We start from the raw sequence: 22,757 nt of genomic DNA, 5'->3' as shown, positions 1-22,757 counted from the left end.
ATCTGGGGCTTGAATCCACTAAAGTTTGGTGAATATATATTTGGAGAGGCCTAATGCATATAAATATCAACGTTTTGAGTGCCACTTGTCCACTGGTTTGTTCCCTCGCACTTCTTGTATTTCCCAGGGAGTAAATTAGTAAGACCTAGTGAGACCGCAACCATATTCTTGTAGGCAGACCTAAACCGTTTACACAAAACCCTACACTACGCATACAATACGATAGTGCAGTGCACAAGTTCCATGATTTTGATGACAGTGTTAACTTTCAACTTGACAGAGACACAAATGCAACAGACTAAGTTTTTTTTTTTTTATTCAAGAAAGTTTTATTTCCATTTCCATTTGGGCTTACAGAAGGGTACATTTCAAATATAAGAAAAGGCAGGTTACAAGTTCCTGAATAGTTCACATAAATCGGACCACTTTTGCACGTGTCATTAATTTCTTATTTGGACAGCTATTCAGTACTTGCTTATATATCTTCTTCAAAAATGTAAGAAAACTATCAAAGCACGGCTTTTTTTCCACCATCTTATTATAATAAATGAGTCTTCTAACTGTAAGACAAATGAAATCATTATGACAGATTCATTATTACATTATTACGGAGCTGATAAAATTTTACACAGTTTTTACATGGAAAGTTCTGTAGATTACCAAAAGTCAATCAGTTCTTGTCATTTCCAACGTTAGAATTGATGCAGTAATTTTTGTGTCCACAGACAAATATAGACACAGGTACACGTGTAGCACAGAGCCAAGTTAACATGTTATTTATTGGATGGTTTGATTTGATTATGATTTTTTCCGTTTTTGTTATTTATGATTCTTGTTTTCCTCGAGATTAACTGGCTAGTCTCTTCTGGGAAATGTCTCTTCTTCTGGGTACGATTTTTGTCATCCGAGTCGAAGATCAGTTGAAGATCAAATTGATCACTGTCAAGCGTAAAGTCAGACATATTACTGTTTTAAAGTAGCCATATATGTTAGGATTAGGTATTTATTTTGGATTTTTAATTCATAAAACAATTTTATCATGGCTTACTACTTGACAAAATCAATGTGAAACAGAACAAGTATGTGTTTGTCTCTTAATATATTGCAAAAAGATAATAAAAAAAGGTGTAATAACAAACATTTTCCACATTTATTTTGCTTTTGTCATTTAATGAGTTACAAACATGGACTTGAGATGTGTTGTGTCACATTGATTTTAAATTAAGAATCCATGATAAAGTTGCCCCCTCCCCCCAGTAATTACTGAAGGCACAGTTTTTGCCCTTAGTTGATCACATATTAAATTGTAGTTTGTAGGAAAGCATAATAGTTTGTTTGACTGAATAATTCAACACGTCACGGACAAGCTGGTCCAGGAATAGGGATTCCCCTAATGCTATATAACGGCCAAAGATAAGCCTGTAATTGAAAATAATAGTTAAAATCTTAAAATGAATTCGATGTGAAATATGCAATTGATGGAAAACTGTAGTGATATGCATACTGACATTTGAACGAGTTATAATTCTGGCAGTAATATTCTGAATACGTTGAGGGGTGAATCAGTTTCCCAGTTGCGGATTTTGATAAATATCACCGAATGTCATTTATTGCCAACCTTGGGTTTCATTGTAAGATTAAATCAGTCAAATTAACCAAACATCGTTTGTATAAAATTTTAAATTTAATAAATGAACCAAACCTGAAAACTACATATTGAACTACTGTCTCAAATTAATGATGGTTTAACATGTTGGCAACTGAAAGTGAAAATTTTGCAAAATGAAAATAACATGCGATGAATTAATAGTTGTCAATACCTGTAACGTCTGGCACGATTACAACTAATATACCATAATGTTCATATGTTTCTTTGTGACAAACTGTCACTTATTCTCAACGATCCACACGCTGATCGGCTTATGTACATGTAAACACAGCAAATATTGGCTCTCAGTCTGTCAGGCAAACTGATACTACAATAATATTGATTTGTATAATTCCCACAAACACGTGACACCTAGTGTGGTTATCCTACGCTGTATTTTTTATTTTTTTATTCAAGTATAATCAGTCCTTTTTGATATTTTACAATGTTTATTGGGTACGTATAGCACCAGTACGGCACCATTGTGTGTAGTAATAAGAAAATTTCAAAGTTAGCCTTATCTTCAATTTGTTTTATATGAATATTCAAAATTTCACTTTAATATATATTGATACATACATGTTGCACCAAAGGTTAATGAAAGGTGGTGCAAATAATCTGTTCAGGTGATGGGTGCGTTCTGTACTTTGCAATTGTTGATTTTCATTGAGCATTTGCCATTTTCCCACTTCTTTTGTATGCAATCTAACAAATAATAACAGGCTTTGATTTCTAATTGTCTACCACTCATCACTCTACGAAACATATATCCTAATGCACATGCTCCTTAGCTTGTGTGTGGTAATTAATAGTTATCAAGAGAGTTATCACTTGAGCGGTTTGGAGTATTTATAGATGTTTTCAACAAAAGTGAACATATTTTAGTATTTACATTAGCATTTATAAAATAAAAAAAAACAGGATGAGATTTGCCATGAAAACCAAAGCAAATGAAAACAGATGACGGTTCGTTGGATCCGAATGTGAATCCAAAACTAACATTCTTTCGCTGACCTGACCTGACCTGACCTGTACCCGATGTGACCTGAGTTTTGTATTTAGCTTATAACGAACACAAACTATAGGTAAGTGGATTATCAAGATGGCGTCCGGCAGTAGTCGTTACCTTAGCGGGGTGGTATCTCAATAGTCGATCCTTCCCTAAGCAAAGTGTGTCTTGTTGGCAAGTGATCAAGGAACTTTTCTATTAGTATTACATTCCACTCTGACACATCTGACGTCTAAGTATATAAGGATGGGTCGGTGGTTTCACCAAGGTGTAAGGGAGGTGGTCAGTGGTTTCACCAAGATATAAGGGAGGTGTACGTCTAGCATATTGCGGTATTTGCCAGTGTACGTGCTGATAAAGAGTCACGTGACACAAAGTTGTCCTTACATGACCTACCAAAGTCGCTGCCAAAGTACAAACGTTTCTACTTAATCAATAATCTCCTACCGATCGGTTTAATACTTGGGTTATGAGGCGTTGTCCATGGATTTGACAACATTCGTCTGAGTTCAGTAAAGAAGGACCCGTCACGCCTAAAGGTATTGAGTTTTTGTTTAATTTCTAACATCTCGTGTCACATGCAAAATACTATACAGTACACTCATTGGTGTAATGTCAACAGGGGACTGACAATAGTTTAAATATGAAAACGAATGAGTATGATTATAGTAATTAATATGACGAACACGTTATTAGGTAATACGTCATATTGACGTCATAATGAAACATACCCGTAGACCAGTAGACCCATAGAAGCTAAACATGTTTATAGAAGGAGCATGCCATTGTGAGTCTGTTGAATCGTTGTGACAAACTCTTAGGCCACAAGTATTTTCCACAGCTGATTGACGAAAGGTTTATACTGGCGAGCAATATAATCATGCATCCCCAAGCATAATTTATGACAATTAGCTAGGTACCACTTTGAATGATTTGACTGAGTCTCATAATATCGAGCGTATACCTTTATTCCTGGCTAACGATTCTCCTCAAATTATACACCCTATATGTACACAATGGTTATTCACAAAAATAACTATTTTCGGTAATTGAACAATCATATCTCACTGTCATAACATACACACAAATGTGTCCTGTGCTTGTCCTCATTACAAGTCTGCAGTCAGTCTAGACACTTTGTTGACCCCTCTATTGTTAATACCAGAACTCGTACGTGACAATTTTCAGTCGTTCACCATCCACTTACACAAGTCTTCGTTGTTTACCTCAATCATACTTGTAAGGTTATTTGATCTCAATTCCGGTTGAAAGCGACAGTAGGAGAGCTTATCATACGTCACGTTATGTACAGTAAATATGACTATCAATCTACATTGACAAGTTGTTTACTCTGAGCCACAAAATCGCACCTTTTAACCGTGCACACGTCACCAATGCATTACTAATGAACGTTCATGCAAACAACTTTTAGATTGCCATTCTCACGATGCAAATGTGTGTCTAAAGGGACACGCCTGTTGGATTTCACAGAGCTCTTCGGCATATTTAAAAGTTATTCGCTAGTATTGTACCTACTAATATGCAGCACACTTAAACACCACATGTAATTGACTGAAATCAAACCTGTTGTGAAGAGAAAACTTATAAACAATCCGATGACGTAGCTTATCATACGTATCAAGAAATGTTCATGAAATCCTTACTTTATAAGCAACTGTTCCAACATTGTGAGAAGACAGTGGTAATGTAGTAGACATGTATCAACATTAAAATTATACTACCATTATATAATGTAGTTTTATTTCATATTTTCACTTCAGTAAAAAAGAGCGTAAACTCAGATTGTGCGCGTGCCACTTTAGATGGAGCAATTATTAAGCAAATAATCTGCATGGTTATATTTGTTTTTCTTACCTTTATCCCCCTAATCGTCGACCCTATATGACCTGTTTGACATTACCTCAATTTATTCAAAAGTCATCACATCTAATAAATTGTCTGTCCTGTTTCGCAATAAGTACACAATAAGGTGTTCAGTACGAGGAGTGTAAAGTTATCACCATATCAATGGTATTTCTTTGTTAACGTTAACAGGTGTTGAACCACGTCGACATGGTAACAAGTTTTCCATTGTTCCGAAGAAACATGCCTTAAAGCCTTTACATGTAGAAACCTTTTTATAGAAGGAGCATTGTCATTGAGAGTCTGTTGAATCGTTGTGACAAACTCTTAGGCCAAAAGTATTTTCCACAGCTGAATGACGAAAGGTTTATACTGGCGAGCAATATAATCATGCATCCCCAAGCATAATTTATGACAATTAGGTACCACTTTGAACGATTTGACTGAGTCTCATAATATCGAGCGTATACCTTTATTCCTGGCTAACGATTCTCCTCAAATTATACATCCTATGTATACAATGGTCAGTCACAAAAATAACTATTTTCGGCAATTGAACAATTATATCTCACTGTCATAACATACACACTAATGTGTACTGTGCTTGTCCTCATTACAAGTCTGCAGTCAGGCTTGACACTTTGTTTACCCCTCTATTGTTGATATCAGAACTCGTACGTGACAACTTTCAGTCGTTTACCATGCACTTACACAAGTCTTCGTTGTTTACCTCAATCATACTTGTAAGGTTATTTGATCTCAAATTCCGGTTGAAAGCGACAGTAGGAGAGCTTATCATACGCCACGTCAAGTTATGTACAGTAAATATGACTATCAATCTACATTGACAAGTTGTTTACTCTGAGCCACAAAATCGGAACTTGTAACTGTGCACACGTCACCAATGCATTACTAATGAACGTTCATGCAAAACAACTTTTAGATTGCCATTCTAACGATGCAAATGTGTGTCTAAAGGGACACGCCTGTTGGGTTTGACATAGCTCTTCAGCATATCTAAAAGGTATTCGCTAGTATTGTACCTACTAATATGCAGCACACTTAAACACCACATGTAAGTGACTGAATTCAAATCTGTTGTGAAGAGATAATATAAAAACAATCCGATAACGTAATTTATCTTACGTATCAAGAAATGTTCATGAAATCCTTACTTTACAAGCAACTGTTCCAACATTGTGAGAAGACAATGGTAATGTAGTAGACATGTATCAACATTAAAATTATACTACCATTATAGAATGTAGTTTTATTTCATATTTTCACTTCAGTAAAAAAGAGCATAAACTCAGATTGTGCGCGTGCCACTTTAAATAGGGCAATTATTAAGCAAATAATCTGCATGGTTATATTTCCTTTTCTTACCTTTATCCCCCTAATCGCCGACCCTATATGACCTTTTTGACATTACCTCAATTTATTCAAAAGTCATCACATCTAATAAATAGTCTGTCCTGTTTCGCAATAAGTACACAATAAGGTGTTCGGTACCAAGAGTGTAACGTTATCACCATATCAATGGTATTTCTTTGTTAACGTTAACTGGTGTTGAACCCCGTCGACATGGTGACAGGTTTTCCGTTCTTCCGAAGAAACAGACCTTACAGCCTTTAATAATAGACATGTAGAAACTAGTTAGCTATATTCACCATGTTAAAAATATATTTGTAAGCGTTTAGTGTTTAAACAAAACGACTTAAATAGACATTACATTTGTCACTACATTCCGTATTTGAGGGTTGCGTTTTTGTTATGTATGTATCTGTGTGTCGATGTCTGTCTGTCTGTCTGTCTAGCTCGCTGGCTAGCTGTCTGACTGTCTCTGTCTCTGACTGTGTCATTTTATTATGTACGACTGGCTAAATTGAAGCGAAATTTGGTAATCATATGTTTAGGTAATGGTTACAAATGCTGTTAGTTATCACTGGTAATAGTCACTGCTTTCCTATACATAGTCTGTTAGTTATTAATGATAATAGCCATTGCTTTCCTATACATAGCCAGTTAGATATCACTAGTAAGAGACACTGCTTTCCTATACATAGACAGTTAGTTATCACTGGTAATAGACATTACTTTCCTATACATAGCCAGTTAGTTATCACTCGTAATAGACATTGCTTTGCTATACATAGCCAGTTAGTTATCACTGGTGATAGCCACTACTTTCCTATACATAGCCAGTTAGTTATTTCTGGTAATAGACATTGCTTTCCTATACATAACCAGTTAGTTATCACTGGTAATAGACATTGCTTTCCTATACATAGCCAGTTAGTTATCACTGGTGATAGCCACTACTTTCCTATACATAGCCAGTTAGTTATTTCTGGTAATAGACATTGCTTTCCTATACATAACCAGTTAGTTATCACTGGTAATAGACATTGCTTTGCTATACATAGTCTGTTAGTTATTTCTGGTAATAGACATTGCTTTGCTATACATAGTCTGTTAGTTATCACTAGTAATAGACATTGCTTTCCTATACATAGCCAGTTAGTTATCACTGGTGATAGCCACTACTTTCCTATACATAGCCAGGTAGTTATCACTAGTAATAGACATTGCTTTGCTATACATAGCCAGTTAGTTATCACTGGTGATAGCCACTACTTTCCTATACATAGCCAGTTAGTTATCACTAGTGATAGACATTGCTTTCCTATACATAGCCAGTTAGTTATCACTGGTGATAGCCACTACTTTCCTATACATAGCCAGTTAGTTATCACTAGTAATAGACATTGCTTTGCTATACATAGCCAGTTAGTTATCACTGGTGATAGACATTGCTTTCCTATACATAGCCAGTTAGTTATCACTGGTGATAGCCACTACTTTCCTATACATAACCAGGTAGTTATCACTAGTAATAGACATTGCTTTCCTATACATAGCCAGTTAGTTATCACTGGTGATAGCCACTACTTTCCTATACATAACCAGGTAGTTATCACTAGTAATAGACATTGCTTTCCTATACATAGCCAGTTAGTTATCACTGGTGATAGCCACTACTTTCCTATACATAGTCTGTTAGTTATTTCTGGTAATAGACATTGCTTTGCTATACATAGTCTGTTAGTTATCACTGGTGATAGCCACTACTTTCCTATACATAACCAGGTAGTTATCACTAGTAATAGACATTGCTTTCCTATACATAGCCAGTTAGTTATCACTGGTGATAGCCACTACTTTCCTATACATAGTCTGTTAGTTATCACTGGTAATAGACATTGCTTTGCTATACATAGTCTGTTAGTTATCACTCGTAATAGACATTACTTTCCTATACATAGCCAGTTAGTTATCACTGGTAATAGACATTGCTTTCCTATACATAGCCAGTTAGTTATCACTGGTGATAGCCACTACTTTCCTATACATAGCCAGTTAGTTATTTCTGGTAATAGACATTGCTTTCCTATACATAGCCAGTTAGTTATCACTGGTGATAGACATTGCTTTCCTATACATAGCCAGTTAGTTATCACTGGTGATAGCCACTACTTTCCTATACATAGCCAGTTAGTTAATTCTGGTAATAGACATTGCTTTCCTATACATAGCCAGTTAGTTATCACTAGTAAGAGACATTGCTTTGCTATACATAGCCAGTTAGTTATCACTGGTGATAGACATTGCTTTCCTATACATAACCAGGTAGTTATCACTAGTAATAGACATTGCTTTCCTATACATAGCCAGTTAGTTATCACTGGTGATAGCCACTACTTTCCTATACATAGCCAGTTAGTTAATTCTGGTAATAGACATTGCTTTCCTATACATAGCCAGGTAGTTATCTCTAGTAATAGACATTGCTTTCCTATACATAGCCAGGTAGTTATCTCTAGTAAGAGACATTGCTTTCCTATACATAGCCAGTTAGTTATCTCTGGTGACAGCCATTGCTTTCCAATACATTCTAACGTTTAACGAGGTATATTATATAACCTTTAACCCGTATATGGGTTTTATCTCAGATCAATATGGTCACTATTGCATTGTGGTCTGAATAGAAGTTTTATGGACCTCGCTAGTACGGATCACGACCCGGGAGGCCCTCCGGTCCTCATTGAACTCGGTCGACCGCAAAACCTATATCCGTAGATGGCCGTAAAGATATTATTAAGCGTTCTCTTTATCGATGAAATGTTTCTCTTTCTTCACACAGAAGAAAATCATATCGACTTTAGCACTCACGTATATTTATGGGACCTAACAAAAAATTAGGAGCAAAGTAAGTTAAGTAAGTTAACTTAAAAGCTCTTTCACTTTTTACCTTTGCTTTGTTCTTCTGAGCTGCAGTTATCACTCAATGGGAAATGTGATTATAAATACTAATAAATTAGCATTGTAAAAAATAATGTTACATTGTCTGTAAACACAAATAATCCATTCATAGTTACTCTGACCATTGTGGGAGGTTTACTTTATCGGTAGTTCCAGATTAGGTATTACGATAACCACATATAATCCCATAGTCCTTTGCGTCTGAGTATGCTCAGTTTGGATAGCAAGTTCCCTGTTTGTTGCTCATGGAGTAGAAAGAAATCGATCACTCTCAGAAGAGCGAAATCGAAAACAAACGATAATAAACGAATGAATTAGAAGTAAAGAAAGAAATAGAGACGTACACATTCACCATATCACGTTTTAATCAGATTAATTTTCGATGTGTGCATCATCTTACTTTGCCAGGCAGAGTGAAATTGAAAAAGTGACACATATTCCATTTTAAGCAAACACGGTTATATAACAGTATAACAAAGCTGTAATGGTGATCATTATTATGTAACGATACACTTCAAAAAGAAACATGTGAATGAAAAATGAATATCAGGTATATTCATGTTCCATTCCCATGTTTCTCTTTGAAGTTTAGGTAATTATTTAGGTAAATGATGAAATATTGTCATTTTGCATTTTCACTCCTTAGGTAAACACTTTATGTTTATAAATAAGTACAAAGGCCTTAAAAACCAGACAGAGGTAGTTGTGTATAATGGTACACCATCATGAGTTCCGAAGATAAAGGTGAAAAGCAAGACAAGCAACAGGTATGTGGTTATTGGGATAGTGATTGAATTAAGGCAAGATTGTATTCATTTCTAGATTTGTATTAAGAATACCGACATAAGATCACAACAAATTGATGGATGTAAATGAAATACAAATATGAAACATGCAAACATAGTTCAAATCCTACCGCCAACAGATGCAGTAAGAATTGTGAATACCCTTGAAAAACATTACGAATGATGAATAATTAATATATATATATATATATATATATATATATATATATATATATATATATATATATATATATATATATATATATATATAAATCGGTGAGTATCAATATGCTAAGACAGTGCTCTATACCGCAGTGGCAGAGCGCAATAGTTTTGGTAGTACTGGAACTCTTTCTCGGTTGTAACTCGGAGTTTCACGCATCGCGCAATGCGTGAAACTCCGAGTTACAACCAAGAAAGAGACCCAGTACTACCAAAACTATATATATATATATATATATATATATATATATATATATATATATATATATATATATATATATATATATATATATATATATTAACTACAGGAACGTTAACAACAAGAACCATCGATTGCATTCGTATCGATTGCATTGGTATTGCTAAATTACCTGTATTTTTATTTTCATCTTCTAACGTGGTAGCAAAAATAACGCCAACACAACTGTACAGTTTTGACCAAATGTTTACCCACATGCTGATCCATGCTAAGTATAGGTGTTCATTTGCTGAACGATTATCCAGTTGCCTATCCAATCCTGTTGTTATCTTCGCCATCATTTGGCTGTTGTTATGGGCGTGGTCGTGTTGCTAGACATATTTGGATGCATTTTTTGAATAATTGTTCACTTGTCTATGAATCCCTGATGTTATCGTTGGAGGAAACATGATCATTTGCATGTTGATATCGGTGTGGTTTTGTTACTAGGAATATTTGCATACTTGTTTTGAATGTTTACTCATTTCTCTATGAATCCTTGATGTTATCTTCGCAATATATGTGATCATTTGGCCTTTGCTATGGGCTGGTCGTTAGGGCCAATTGTGACAAAATGTGCCGAAGAAAATCTGCAGAATAATCTCACCAAGTTTCAGTCTCATTGTGCAAGTGCTTTTTGAGATATACATTTTTGATCAAAATTCACATGTTACACCTAATTTGGATATCACTGATGAAATCATATATGCTTAAAAGTTCTTCATCTGTACACCTCCAGATTAACCCCCATTACATTTCAGTCCAATTTGCTCAGTAGTTTTGGAAGATTTTTACCAAAAAAAAACACTTTTAGCCCTAATTTGCATATCATTAATGGGATCATCATGTCGTGAACAATTCTTAATCTGAAAACCCTTAAGAATGATCCCACCAAATTTCAGACCGATTTGCCCAGTAGTCTTCGAGATTTTTCGACCAAAATCTAATTTGTTACCCAAACCACACACTGATGATAAGATCTAGACACCCAAGGTAATACACCCACCAAATATCATGGCAATCAGTCCAGCGGTTTTTTACTTTCAGTTGTTTACACAACACACACACACACACACACACACACACAGACAGACAGACATACATACATACATACAGACAGACAGACAGACAGACAGACAGACAGACAGACACTTTGCCATGCTTATAGCTCTACTGAACCTTATCAGTTCAGTTGCTAATGATTGATAAATTATTGTTGCCTTTAGTAGTAGTAGTGGTAGTACTAGTTGTTGTTGTTGTTGTTGTTGTTGTTGTTGTTGTTGTTGCAAACGATGCTGCTGTACATTAACATGGTTTATTTGGAGAATACTTTGTTGTTAATTGTCAAATATTAACAAGTACATGGTTCTGTATGCATAGTGCCCGGATAGAGGTGTCACATAAGCACTCAAGAGATACGAAGAGAGTATTGCACCAACGGTGAATACAAACGACAACATTACATCTAGCAGGGAGGGAGTCAACATTCTGAACAACGTCACTCGTGAAATAATGGACCTTACCTTAGCTAATCCATTTCAAGATCTTCAAGATGGTCATGGGATCCCGGGATCATCTACAGGAATTGAAAGGTTCTTGACCAGAACATTTTCGTTTGTCTGTATTGGGGTAGAAGAGACGTATGCTCACTCTGTTGAAAATCGCACAAGTCAAGTCAAACCAACTCCACCGGACAACAACGGTGTGCAACGAAATTGAAACCTGGGATGAACGATTCGTTGTATCGTTGTGATCTGTCTCTTGGAAATGATCACTTTGATCGTGACGACATAACTGGAGTCAATGAAATAACCTATAATCCTCCCTTCTCTTCTCATCACTGAAATCAGTCCTGTAATGCGTGGACAGTCACTCAAATCAGAGAAATATAATTCACCCTCACTTTTTCACTTGCAAAGCAATCCAACTATGGAACAATCTACCTGAAAATGTTGTAAATGCTCATTCAAATCACAACTCAACAAGCTCTGGAATCCGACAAAATTTAACTACAAGTCTGGTGATCCAGATTTCCAATTGACTAAATCCACCGCACTGGGAAATACACATTGGATTAATAATTAAGTCTTCATTCTATCTATCCGTATTTTGTACCAGACTGCTACTTCTATCAATAGAACAAATGGGGAGCATGTTGTTGTTGTTGTTGTTGTTGTTGTTGTTGTTGTTGTTGTTGTTGTTGTTGTTGTTGTTGTTGTTGTTGTTGTTGTTGTTGTTGATGATGATGATGATGATGATGATGATGATGATGATGATGATGATGATGATGATGGGGAGGAGGAGGAGGAGGAGGAGGAAAAGGAAAAGGCAGACGATGACTATGACGACGACGACAATGCTACTTACTTAATTTTGAAGTGGTACTCTTGGTGTCTGCTTTTAGTGTATCAGACTATTACCCTCCTGTTAATTATTACCATTACTGCATTAGTGTTAAAACGTCAAGTAAAATAATGTCTCATTTCATCCACTTGTCACACAGAAATAAGAAATCAACAGAACCATGCCTTCTACGAAGACTTTGCTTGTTTTTTCTAATTTGACACTACCAATCAACTGATGTTGCCTCTTTTGCTCTCCCTCTTCTATCTCCATGGACTTTGTTTTAACAGTGATGATTCCGACTATAATCACATTAGATCATGTAAATGTGAAATTACCAGTACATTATTCAATACACCGACACTTGATTTCAAATGTCTACCCAAATATCATAAGATATAACCCTCAGAATATGTTAATGGTGAAATGAAATGAAATGATTTGATCTTCTTCCATAAAAATGAGTAACTGAAATGAGTTGATCTGGTTCTTCAATGACAATGGGGTTTCAGCAGTAATTCCTATCCTCTCCATTGTCAAATGGCCCTTCACTATATCTGAATGAACTGCCTTTGGAGTATTTCAGCAATGAATAAACCTTGTGTAATGTATACATTTCTTCTGAATACATACACTTTTACCAGTCTTTACTTGAAAGCAATCAGCCATCAACACCTCTTTTCACTATAACCTGGCTCCTTTTGACCATTGATCAGTCACTTTAATGGATTCTGTAATCATCCTTCAAGGCTTTCCCGACACATACTGCCTTCCTATCATACTTACAGTCATGGCCGCTGATTCAACACAAAACATACCTAACAAATGTTTTATTTCAAAAAGCATGCATTGTTTCCAAACATTTAGAAATAGTGAGAATCTATGGCAGGATGAGTAATGTACCCTTTGGGTTTCAATGTCTATACTTTCGTTTCACAATCGAAAAACGTGATTTCCTACATATTCAACCCAATCCCACCTGAACAATCCCCAGTGTACTAACTGTTAATGACAAACAGACAACAACTTAATGCCACATAGTTATGTGTGCATGATGTTGCATTTTCAGCCGATACATAGTACTGAAATGGCAACCTTATTAGTGGCTCCAGATTGGTTACCAAGAACTCCTGATTCGTCGACATCATTCATTAATAGAGATATTGCCCTCCTACAAACGACTGGGAATGGAAAAGTATATTCTCTGCTGAACCATGATGCCACGGATGAGGAAATTAAAGATGCCGAAGAGTACGGTGTTGAACTAATATGTCCCAAACCAGATGAGAAAGTGAAACGGCTGAAAATTTCACCCACAGATTGGTTTCTTCTTTGTATGGAGTATTTTCCACATCTTAAAAACTACATAGGAGAAATATCTCTGGTGATTGGACATGCTGATTGTAGTAAAGTGGCAAGTAAAGAGACGGCCGATACAGTTTCTGCTGCGGCAAGGATTAAGGAAAAGTTCTTTCCAAGTGCTAATTTAGGAATAGCTATTCATTATATTCCTGAATTGATGTACGATGGTAAAGCTTTGCAGGATGCAGAAAAAGAAGTACTGGATGCGGCAAAAGTGTCGCAACTAATACTAAGTATCAGTCGAACCATTCACTCCAATTTCCAAACAAAATTCATGGCCATTCCTACACAGCACAAGCAGTTTGAACACATTTGGTATATACCAATTCCAGATGAAAGGGTATTAAGAGAACCAGTGAGCATACACGAACTACCAAAGCACATTGATGTACTTTCGACTGTAGCGACTGGCAGCGCTGCAGATTGGACAGAATGTCCTGTAATAGCAAAAGGTTTAGGCAGCGTTGCATACAACTACAGATTTGACAACGATGTGAAATTAACATGGAAGATTTGCAACTGTCGAGATGAAGGTTATAAGAAGACAAGTTGGAACCTCAAAAAGTACATAAGTTGTGAATACCTAGACTTCAATGTCCTTCCAGATTTGAGCAATGACGACTTCCACACCTACTTGAGGCAGTGTTCTCTCCTCTTAGAAGGAAATGAAGCGAAGGCTTTCAGTCTACCAGCCTACCATGCCATTGTAGCAGGACTTCCCACTCTATGTTCCTCTAAATCTGGCGTAGCAAACCTGATATTATCAATGGAGGCTACAGAGGATTACATTTACAACATTTCTGTTGAAACAAGAGCCGATATAACTGGTGTCTCTGTCAGTCGTTTATGGGGGGACAAGATTCTACAAATGTTCAGAAACTACTCGACAACATTGACGAAGGCTGGCCAATTAAGAGAAGCATTGACTAAATCCATACTGGAAGGCGAAATATATCAACAGAGACAAATATTTCAGGAATGGTGTAGGACATCTGCTAATGCAAAGAGTGATGAAAAAGGTAAATGTTACTTTCTTTTGTACAGCTGAGAATGGAAAGTAGTGTGCGATGAACAGTTTTATGTTTCATTTTCATAATAACAAAAACAAACATAAACATACTGCAGTTGGTAATGTAACCATTCTTTGGTTGTAAATACATCATTTTTTATATCTGAAATGATTTATTACAATGAACTTGTACTTAATTTACTTTTCAGATTTTATTTTGCATTGATACTCGTATTAACTATCTCGTGAAATATCAAAAGTACGCTAAAACCCATTTTATTTGTGACATTTTGAAGACGAGATAGATAAGGATTGATGAGCACATTCACTGACTTTATATTTGAAGAAGAAGAAACTTGTTTATTTGCATCAACACTATCAATTTTTAGAAAAATACGCAACCGTGTAAACATAAATATATCACAGATTGTAAACTTCTAAAGTGGGATGGTCGATGGAAAATAATGATACTTACCGATTTTGTTCAACGTCCAGAATCTACCGGTACCAGCAGTTCAAGACAGTGTAGCACAGAAGACAAATCAAAACCACAAGTAAAGGAGACACCAGCCACAAGAAAAACTGGAAAGAGTAAGTTGATCCAATACCATGAATTATGACTGCTTCTCTAAATTATTACATATGTTCCAGAGATTGTGATCGCATACTAGTGGTATTTACACCGTCGTAATCGTAAACATGAATTCCTAAATTTGGTAATGATATCACAATTTCCGCCTATTTTGCTTAACTAGAACAGCAAAATTTATAATGTGCATTTGTGTAGTTTTAATGAAACACTATTTAATACAGGGATGTGTTTTTAAGGAAACACTGTGTAATACAGGGATGTGTTTTTAAGGAAACAATATGTATTACAGGGATGTGTTTTTAAGGAAACACTATAATACAGGGATGTGTTTTTAAGGAAACACTATGTAATACAGGGATGCACTCATTTCCAGCTGAAGGATATTGACTGATACTAGCTTAGTCCTGACTGAACCCAAATAGTAAACATTACGTCATTACTACAGAGCAAATGAGCATCCTCATTGGATGATAAAGTTATGGCTGTTTGATCAACAATATAATACAGAAGTGATTTTATTTTGAAATGAATCAGAATTTTTATATTTATCATATGATTTATCATCTCATTTCTTCCTAAAAGATGGAGATAAGAAATCAGATGACACAGGAAGTCCAGCTGAAAAGAGTGGAACTACCGGTCCCGAATCCAATCCCATTGAAAATGGTGAGGAACAGTACTTGAATTAATAGTTCAAGGGGCTCATTGGGACACGTTTAAAAATAAGGGGTTAGACATTCTACCTGAAGGGTACAGCCATGGTTCGATCCAGCCTAACGTCGGCTGGGTTTGATTACATCACTAACCTAGTCTGTGTGTCAGAAGGATGATGTTCAGTTTGATCTGCCAAATAATCTAGGTTTTCCCTGGTACTTCAGTTTCCTCCTGCTGCCATAACACTAGGATATCGCCGTTTGGCGCAGCTCTGGGTTACCATTCAGCAAATTTTCCATTTCATTTGGACAAATAAAGATTATCATTCTTTTACTGCATTTTTACAAATGTCAAAATTGTGCTGGCTTAACTCATCTAACATGGTAATGTAATTCCGGATATATAAACGTTGCACTATCTGTAATATCATAGCTTGAAAGTTGACCAAATATGAAATTACATGCACGTTTAACGTTCTTAACTTTCTACTAAAGGTACTCTACTACCGATACACATCAATGTCAGTGAATGTAAGTATCAGGGCGACACTGATTTTCATCAGTTATCAGCTAATGAAATCATGGAAGTAGAGCCTGCTTTGTTTGATCACATGACCACACCAGCAGATCTGTCTACCATGGTGTCCCATATTGAAATGAATGGAGATGCCGAAGTTCAGAGTGTATACGAGGGAAACAGTCTGACAGTATTGATAAAATGCTTAACCATGGTAGCTGTGGAAAGGCTGTGGACTGATATGTGGTCTGGAAAATTAACTCAGCTTGCTCAGAAGGATATCGTAACAGAACAGGCCCTTCATAAGCTAAATGCAAGTCATATCACTATCCAGGCTGATATAAGGACATGGGAATACAAGACATGTAAAGCTGAATTACGTTTTGCAAAAGGTAAACTGTCCAATATATGCATAAAATGAAAGCAATGACAAAGAACACTGTCTGTGTGGTGTGGTGTGGGATAGGCGATGCAGTTGTTAACAATTATATATACATGTGTGTTTTGCACGTGTCCTGTATGTGTTGGCGAATGTACTATTAAATATAATGGAATGACCATGCTATATGCTACAATAAGAGTGGTTACATTTGTTTCAACTGTTTGTAAGTGTGTGACTGCATCATTTTATTCTCATGTGTAAATTTGTTAGGGGAATATTAACGGGAACAAAAGGGAGACTGATGTTTGTCCTAACTTGTTTAATTCATATCCAGTATTTAAAGTCCGGGATAGAGAATTATGGTTATGGTGCCCTATTTACAAATGTCGATGACACCAAGAGTGTTTAGTTTATGTATATCTGTTGACTTTACCTGTTAATATTTGGATTTGAATGAATAGTTTCCACTGCACCCATAACATACTATTAATATAGTGTTATTTGGTTTGTGTCCATCACATAAAACATTTCTTTCAAGTCATAATATCATTTTAGATTGTAAGTTACTGATATTCCATTCAGTATCTCATTTCAGTTTCTGACAAGTGTTCATAGCCTGTTATAATTTACATATGTCATATTTCTTGACAGCTTTACACTTACAGCGAAGCCGACCAATTGAGACTACCGGAGAATTGCAGCACTTTGAAGACTCTCCGTTTTCTCCTACACTTACACAAATGACAGATGTTAGAAAGAAGGTGAGCAGTCTATGTAATTAACAGCACAATATATGACATGCACATATAGCAGCACAGTAATTGCTTGCACTGGTGCATATGACATACTATTTGCCTTTGGACTTCAATACAAAATACTGCAAATATTATCACATTAACTGTAAGTACATTAACAATGTGATTGTAACATGTATATGTAGTACAAGTAGAACCCTATGCATGTGCTTGCCATGTGAGTACTCGATGCTCTAGGTTATGAAATAATGGTCAGATATAACAGTACAAGCACACTTACACATACCATGACTACACTGGAAGTCACAAATCATGGGATTCCGTTATAACATGCTATAATAAATTCAACTTGCGACTGATTTATAATTTCAGATTACTAAAAGTAAACACTCTGAGACGATGTCATCCTTCCAGGTTAAAGATGTGAGGAAAAACAGTGACTGTAAGTATATCACATATTAAATTATTATAGTTTGGAACAACATTCCAATTCAGTTTTTTCTTTGAAGTTTTAAGATTTTGTAAATCATTTCACAGATTTCACAGATACTTGAGATTGAGTGTTGAACAGAACATACAATTAAACCCAGATCTATAATCAGCAAAACATCGAGTAAACTAAGATATGTCGTGTTGTTCACCACTTTCAGGCTTGTCAACCATGACTGTACTAAACTGCACAACATCCTGCACAGTGCAACCAGATTTGGTTGCCTCCAATCAAATACCATTATGCTGTAAGAGGTGCATGTTAAAATGACGATGATGTCAGCCCTTCAAAGTTGTCTTATGAGACCAGCAATCTACGTTTTGTTAGATTATAGTCTGGTATTTTATCACGTACAAAGAATTGACACCTATGACCGTACTAACGGTCTTTCTTATCGCCAAAAGCAGAAACTACTCTGTTTTATTTTTAATTTATATAATAACCTCTGTTTGACCTTGTTCAATGTGTGGTCTATGTCTTTTGATCTAGCATGCAAAGACCGCCAGTTTAGTACAGACGTAAGTGCTAGCTTATAGCGTGAGACAGATGTCATATCGCACAGACTAAACATCAAGTTGACTATTAAAAATCTTTTCTTTATAGCACAAGAAAGATTGAAGGTGGTCTCATTAAAGTTGGATAAGAAACTGGAATGCCAGCGATTTGCTAAGAAGTACTTACACCAGATACTGAAAACTAAGAAGTGTAGAAGACTGAAAGGAAGACATTCCGACTTCTTACAAGTAGTTGTAAAGATGACAGCGAGAATTCAACATATCCTTGACACCAGACAAGAAATGCTGGCATTACTTGGAATTAAGAAATATCTGGTGACTGAGATGAGAACTATCGACTTGACTGTCGCAGGTAGATAATAGATATAATTGACTTAACCATAACAGCAGTTTAAAAACCATTTCTGGCATTCAAAGGACTGGTTATTCAATGGTAATCTCCTAATTAATCTGTTTTTCTTGCAGACTTGGAAGAACTTTTCATAAAACAAGCCAACAATGTTCTATCCATTGCAACCACAAATAGACCCCTCAGTTTTCTATCGAAATGTTTCATGCAAGAGTGTCCCCTACATGTAGAGGTTCACACAGGGTATGTCCTCGATATAGCTCAGAATAGAATGCAGGTCTTAAAAGCAGAGAAGAGAAGGCTTCTAAACCAACTAAGTAAAGCAGAAACAGAAAAGAGTGCAGTTTATCAGAAATACACTGAGCTAAAAGGAAGTCTTGAAGAGTCTCCAGCCCGTAGTAGTGGGTCCAGCGATTCTATGAAACACAAAATACTACAAAATCAACTTGATGAAGCTAGACAGGAGAACGCTGAGTTACAACAACAGAGATGGGAGGTAATCAGACAAAAAAATATCGCAGAAAAACGTGTAGTCAGTCAACTTGTAGATATTCATACCTTCAAATATACATTAAAGAGTAACACAGCAAAGTTAGAGGAATTAGAAAGTCAACTTAAACAAAAACAACAGTTAGTTAGTGTCCTGCAGGCCAAACTATCAGTAGTTCAACAGTTCATCTTTACTGAGCATAGCAAGGGATTATCTGAAGAGGAAGTTACGGAACTGGAGGAAAGATTGTCACACAAACATACTGAGGATACTGCCATGGAAACAGAAAAAAGTGAAGGTGAGATCAATTAGGCCATATATATATCACCTACCCAATACTCATGTCAGTGAAAATATAGTTGATAATGGTGAAGATGATACAGTTTAAATTGGTTCTAAATTTGAAAATGAAAATGAGAATTGCCATCAGTTTCTAACAAAGAAAACTAGAATTAATAACATCACTGTACCACTAACAATAAATATACCAGAGTAGAAATAGAAAATATATGAATACAGCTTTAAAGTTCAAAGTTCATATTCATTATTATTCATAATGAATGAATTTATGAAGATGAATTAAAACATCTAATGGCACAAACTCTAGAATTTTGTATTCCTTACTTTTCAATTTAATTGACCATCAGAACACAACTTTACATATTGGAGATAATAATAATAATAATAATTATATATATATATATATATATATATATATATATATATATATATATATATATATATATATATATATATATATATAGATAGATATATAGATAGATAGATAGATAGATAGATAGATAGATAAAAAAATAATTTAAAACTTATTATATTCAGGTGCGTTTGCTGACACTGGAGTTAAGGAAGCTGAACAAACAGAAGATGATATTGAGGAGGTTAACGAAGCAGATAGAGGTAAATACCAAAGATTATAACATAAGTATTATATTTCATTAGAGTGACAAACTTATATCAAAATCGTGATTGCAGTATGAACCTGGCCTTACAACATCAGTAGGTGTACTTGGAATAGCAATCAATCATTATCATAATTCAAAACTATGCAAAATAATTACATGTACATAACTTTCATCTATTTCTTGCAGTACAAGAGAAATCTGAAGATATTGATGATAAGGAGAACACAAAGAGTGACAAAGATGTTGAGGATGTAAAAGTAGACACAGTTGAAAGACAAAGTACAACAGAGTCTAATGTACAGACAGGTTTGTGTAGTAGGTGTACTTATTAGCTTGTTGCAGAGGACCTATGATCAATTTTATAACGACTATCTAAAACCTATTTCATCCTTACAATATCACTTACTCACCCACCGACCCATCCATTCACTCACTCACTCACCCACCCACCCACTAACTCGCTAGCTCACTCACTCGAAAGTACCACATGACTGACTGACTCACACTCACTCACTCACTCACTCAAGCTTGATATATCCATTAGAAAGACTCATTCTTATTATATCTTTTCCTTCTGTTGCCAGGAAAATATGATGATACTGAAGTAAAGGACAGCATAAAAGCCAAGGAATCTCTAAAGGATGATAAAGAAGATGATATTCCTGAAGAACCAAGTACCTCGGAATCAAAGAAACAAGCTGGTTAGTAGATTGGTTTTATTTCTCAATTTTATTTAACCTGGAAGTACTTATTGTATAATATAACATTATAATAACACTATAATATTTTAACTTATTTACATGTGTGTGTGTGTACAGTGTATGTATGTATGTATGTATGTATGTATGTATGTATTTATGTATATGTGTGTGTGTGTGTGTTTTTGAAACTCATATAATACTGTATGTTCCCTATATTTATTTTTACCAGGTGAATATGATGATATTGAAGTAAAGGACAGTAAAGAAACTGAAGAATCTCTGAAGGATGACAAAGAAGATATCCCAGAAGAACCTAGTACCACAGAATCAGAGAAACAAACTGGTTAGTAAATCGGTTTTATTTCTCAATCTTATTTAACCAGGAAGGACTATAACCCTATTAAAACAAAGTATTAATAATTAAAACTGAATAACCAATGATTGCATTTATGATTATTACAAATCTACACACTACTTTGTCCTTTCAGTCATACATCACAACGTATGGCAACTAAACGGTTCAAACTGTATGTATAGTGTATCACTCTATATTCAATCTACCAATGTATATATATATATATATATATATATATATATATATATATATATATATATATATATATATATATATATATATATATATATATATATATATATATATACATGTACATTAGTATATCTTCATATAAGTGTCTCACAGGAGAGAACAGTGCTCGATGCAATATTTGTAGCAGAGCATTATAGACTAAATCCAAAGAATAAGGCTGTTATAAGTTGTTACTCAGAGTTTCACTTTTCCCCGGTGATCATCAGGTGACTGATAAACGCTGAGGAAGCGTGAAACGCTTGGGTAATGACTTATAAGTTATATATCCTTATTCTTTGGATTTTAGTTTACTAGTATATATTAGAAAGGCTTATTATAATTGTATGTTTGCCTGTGTTGCCAGGACAACATAAAGATAGAGGAGTTATTGACAGCAAAGAAACCATGGAAACTATCAAGGATGACAAAGATGATGACATTTCTGAAGGACCAACTACTTTAGAATCGGACAAACAAACAGGTCAGTAGATCAATTTTATTTCTCAATTTCAGCAAACTGATGACAATATTTTAAATTAATAATTTAATACTTATGTACAGCATGGTCAAAGTCTGTGGGGATATTAAAATGGTAACTATCTTAATGGCATTGCAATATTGAACAGCTTGATAAAACATAACAAAATCATTCTAATATGTAATATGTGAACTCACACTGGTCTTTCTCACATCAGGAGAATCTGGAGATACTGGAGAAAATGACAACAAACAAACAGATGAAACTGGAGAGGACAGAACAGGAAGGCCAACTGAAGAATCCAGTCCATCAGAATCAGACAAACAGACAGGTTTGAATACTACTTTTATTTTGTTTATTATTTGAACTGGAAAGTGTTTAATAATCAACAGTTTGGTTATTTTCTAAGGGAATCTCTTGCTATGGTGGAATTTTATATCAATTTATCTTCTAGAAAACCACACTCTGTAACTTGATATATTTAGATTATATATTCTTTTATTCACTATAAGTTTTTCTGTTTATTG

The 22,757-nt window shown here is 35.2% G+C and overlaps 1 protein-coding gene across 2 annotated transcripts in view; it reads left to right on the top strand.

The window, feature by feature from the left end:
* Positions 1-2,790: 2,790 nt before the first annotated feature.
* LOC144439694 (uncharacterized) overlaps positions 2,791-22,757 on the top strand; it is a 35,178-nt gene continuing 15,211 nt past the window's right edge. Inside the window, exons 1-16 of one of the 2 annotated variants that reach the window (XM_078128929.1) lie at positions 2,791-3,196; positions 9,490-9,610; positions 13,501-14,812; positions 15,298-15,393; positions 15,977-16,060; positions 16,543-16,956; positions 17,598-17,707; positions 18,074-18,143; positions 18,795-19,058; positions 19,172-19,843; positions 20,383-20,460; positions 20,652-20,771; positions 21,050-21,166; positions 21,396-21,509; positions 22,117-22,233; positions 22,448-22,561. In XM_078128929.1, coding sequence (XP_077985055.1) covers positions 9,569-9,610; positions 13,501-14,812; positions 15,298-15,393; positions 15,977-16,060; positions 16,543-16,956; positions 17,598-17,707; positions 18,074-18,143; positions 18,795-19,058; positions 19,172-19,843; positions 20,383-20,460; positions 20,652-20,771; positions 21,050-21,166; positions 21,396-21,509; positions 22,117-22,233; positions 22,448-22,561 — 3,724 coding nt within the window. In that variant the 5' untranslated portion in view covers positions 2,791-3,196; positions 9,490-9,568. Of the gene's footprint in view, positions 3,197-9,489; positions 9,611-13,500; positions 14,813-15,297; positions 15,394-15,976; positions 16,061-16,542; positions 16,957-17,597; positions 17,708-18,073; positions 18,144-18,794; positions 19,059-19,171; positions 19,844-20,382; positions 20,461-20,651; positions 20,781-21,049; positions 21,167-21,395; positions 21,510-22,116; positions 22,234-22,447; positions 22,562-22,757 lie in introns of both variants that reach the window. The other variant, XM_078128928.1, reaches the window with a different exon arrangement.

The sequence above is a fragment of the Glandiceps talaboti genome, chromosome 9 (assembly GCF_964340395.1).
Source record: "Glandiceps talaboti chromosome 9, keGlaTala1.1, whole genome shotgun sequence".
In the NCBI taxonomy this organism is placed as follows: Eukaryota; Metazoa; Hemichordata; class Enteropneusta; family Spengelidae; genus Glandiceps; species Glandiceps talaboti.
This window is presented reverse-complemented; position numbering and strand designations above follow the sequence as displayed.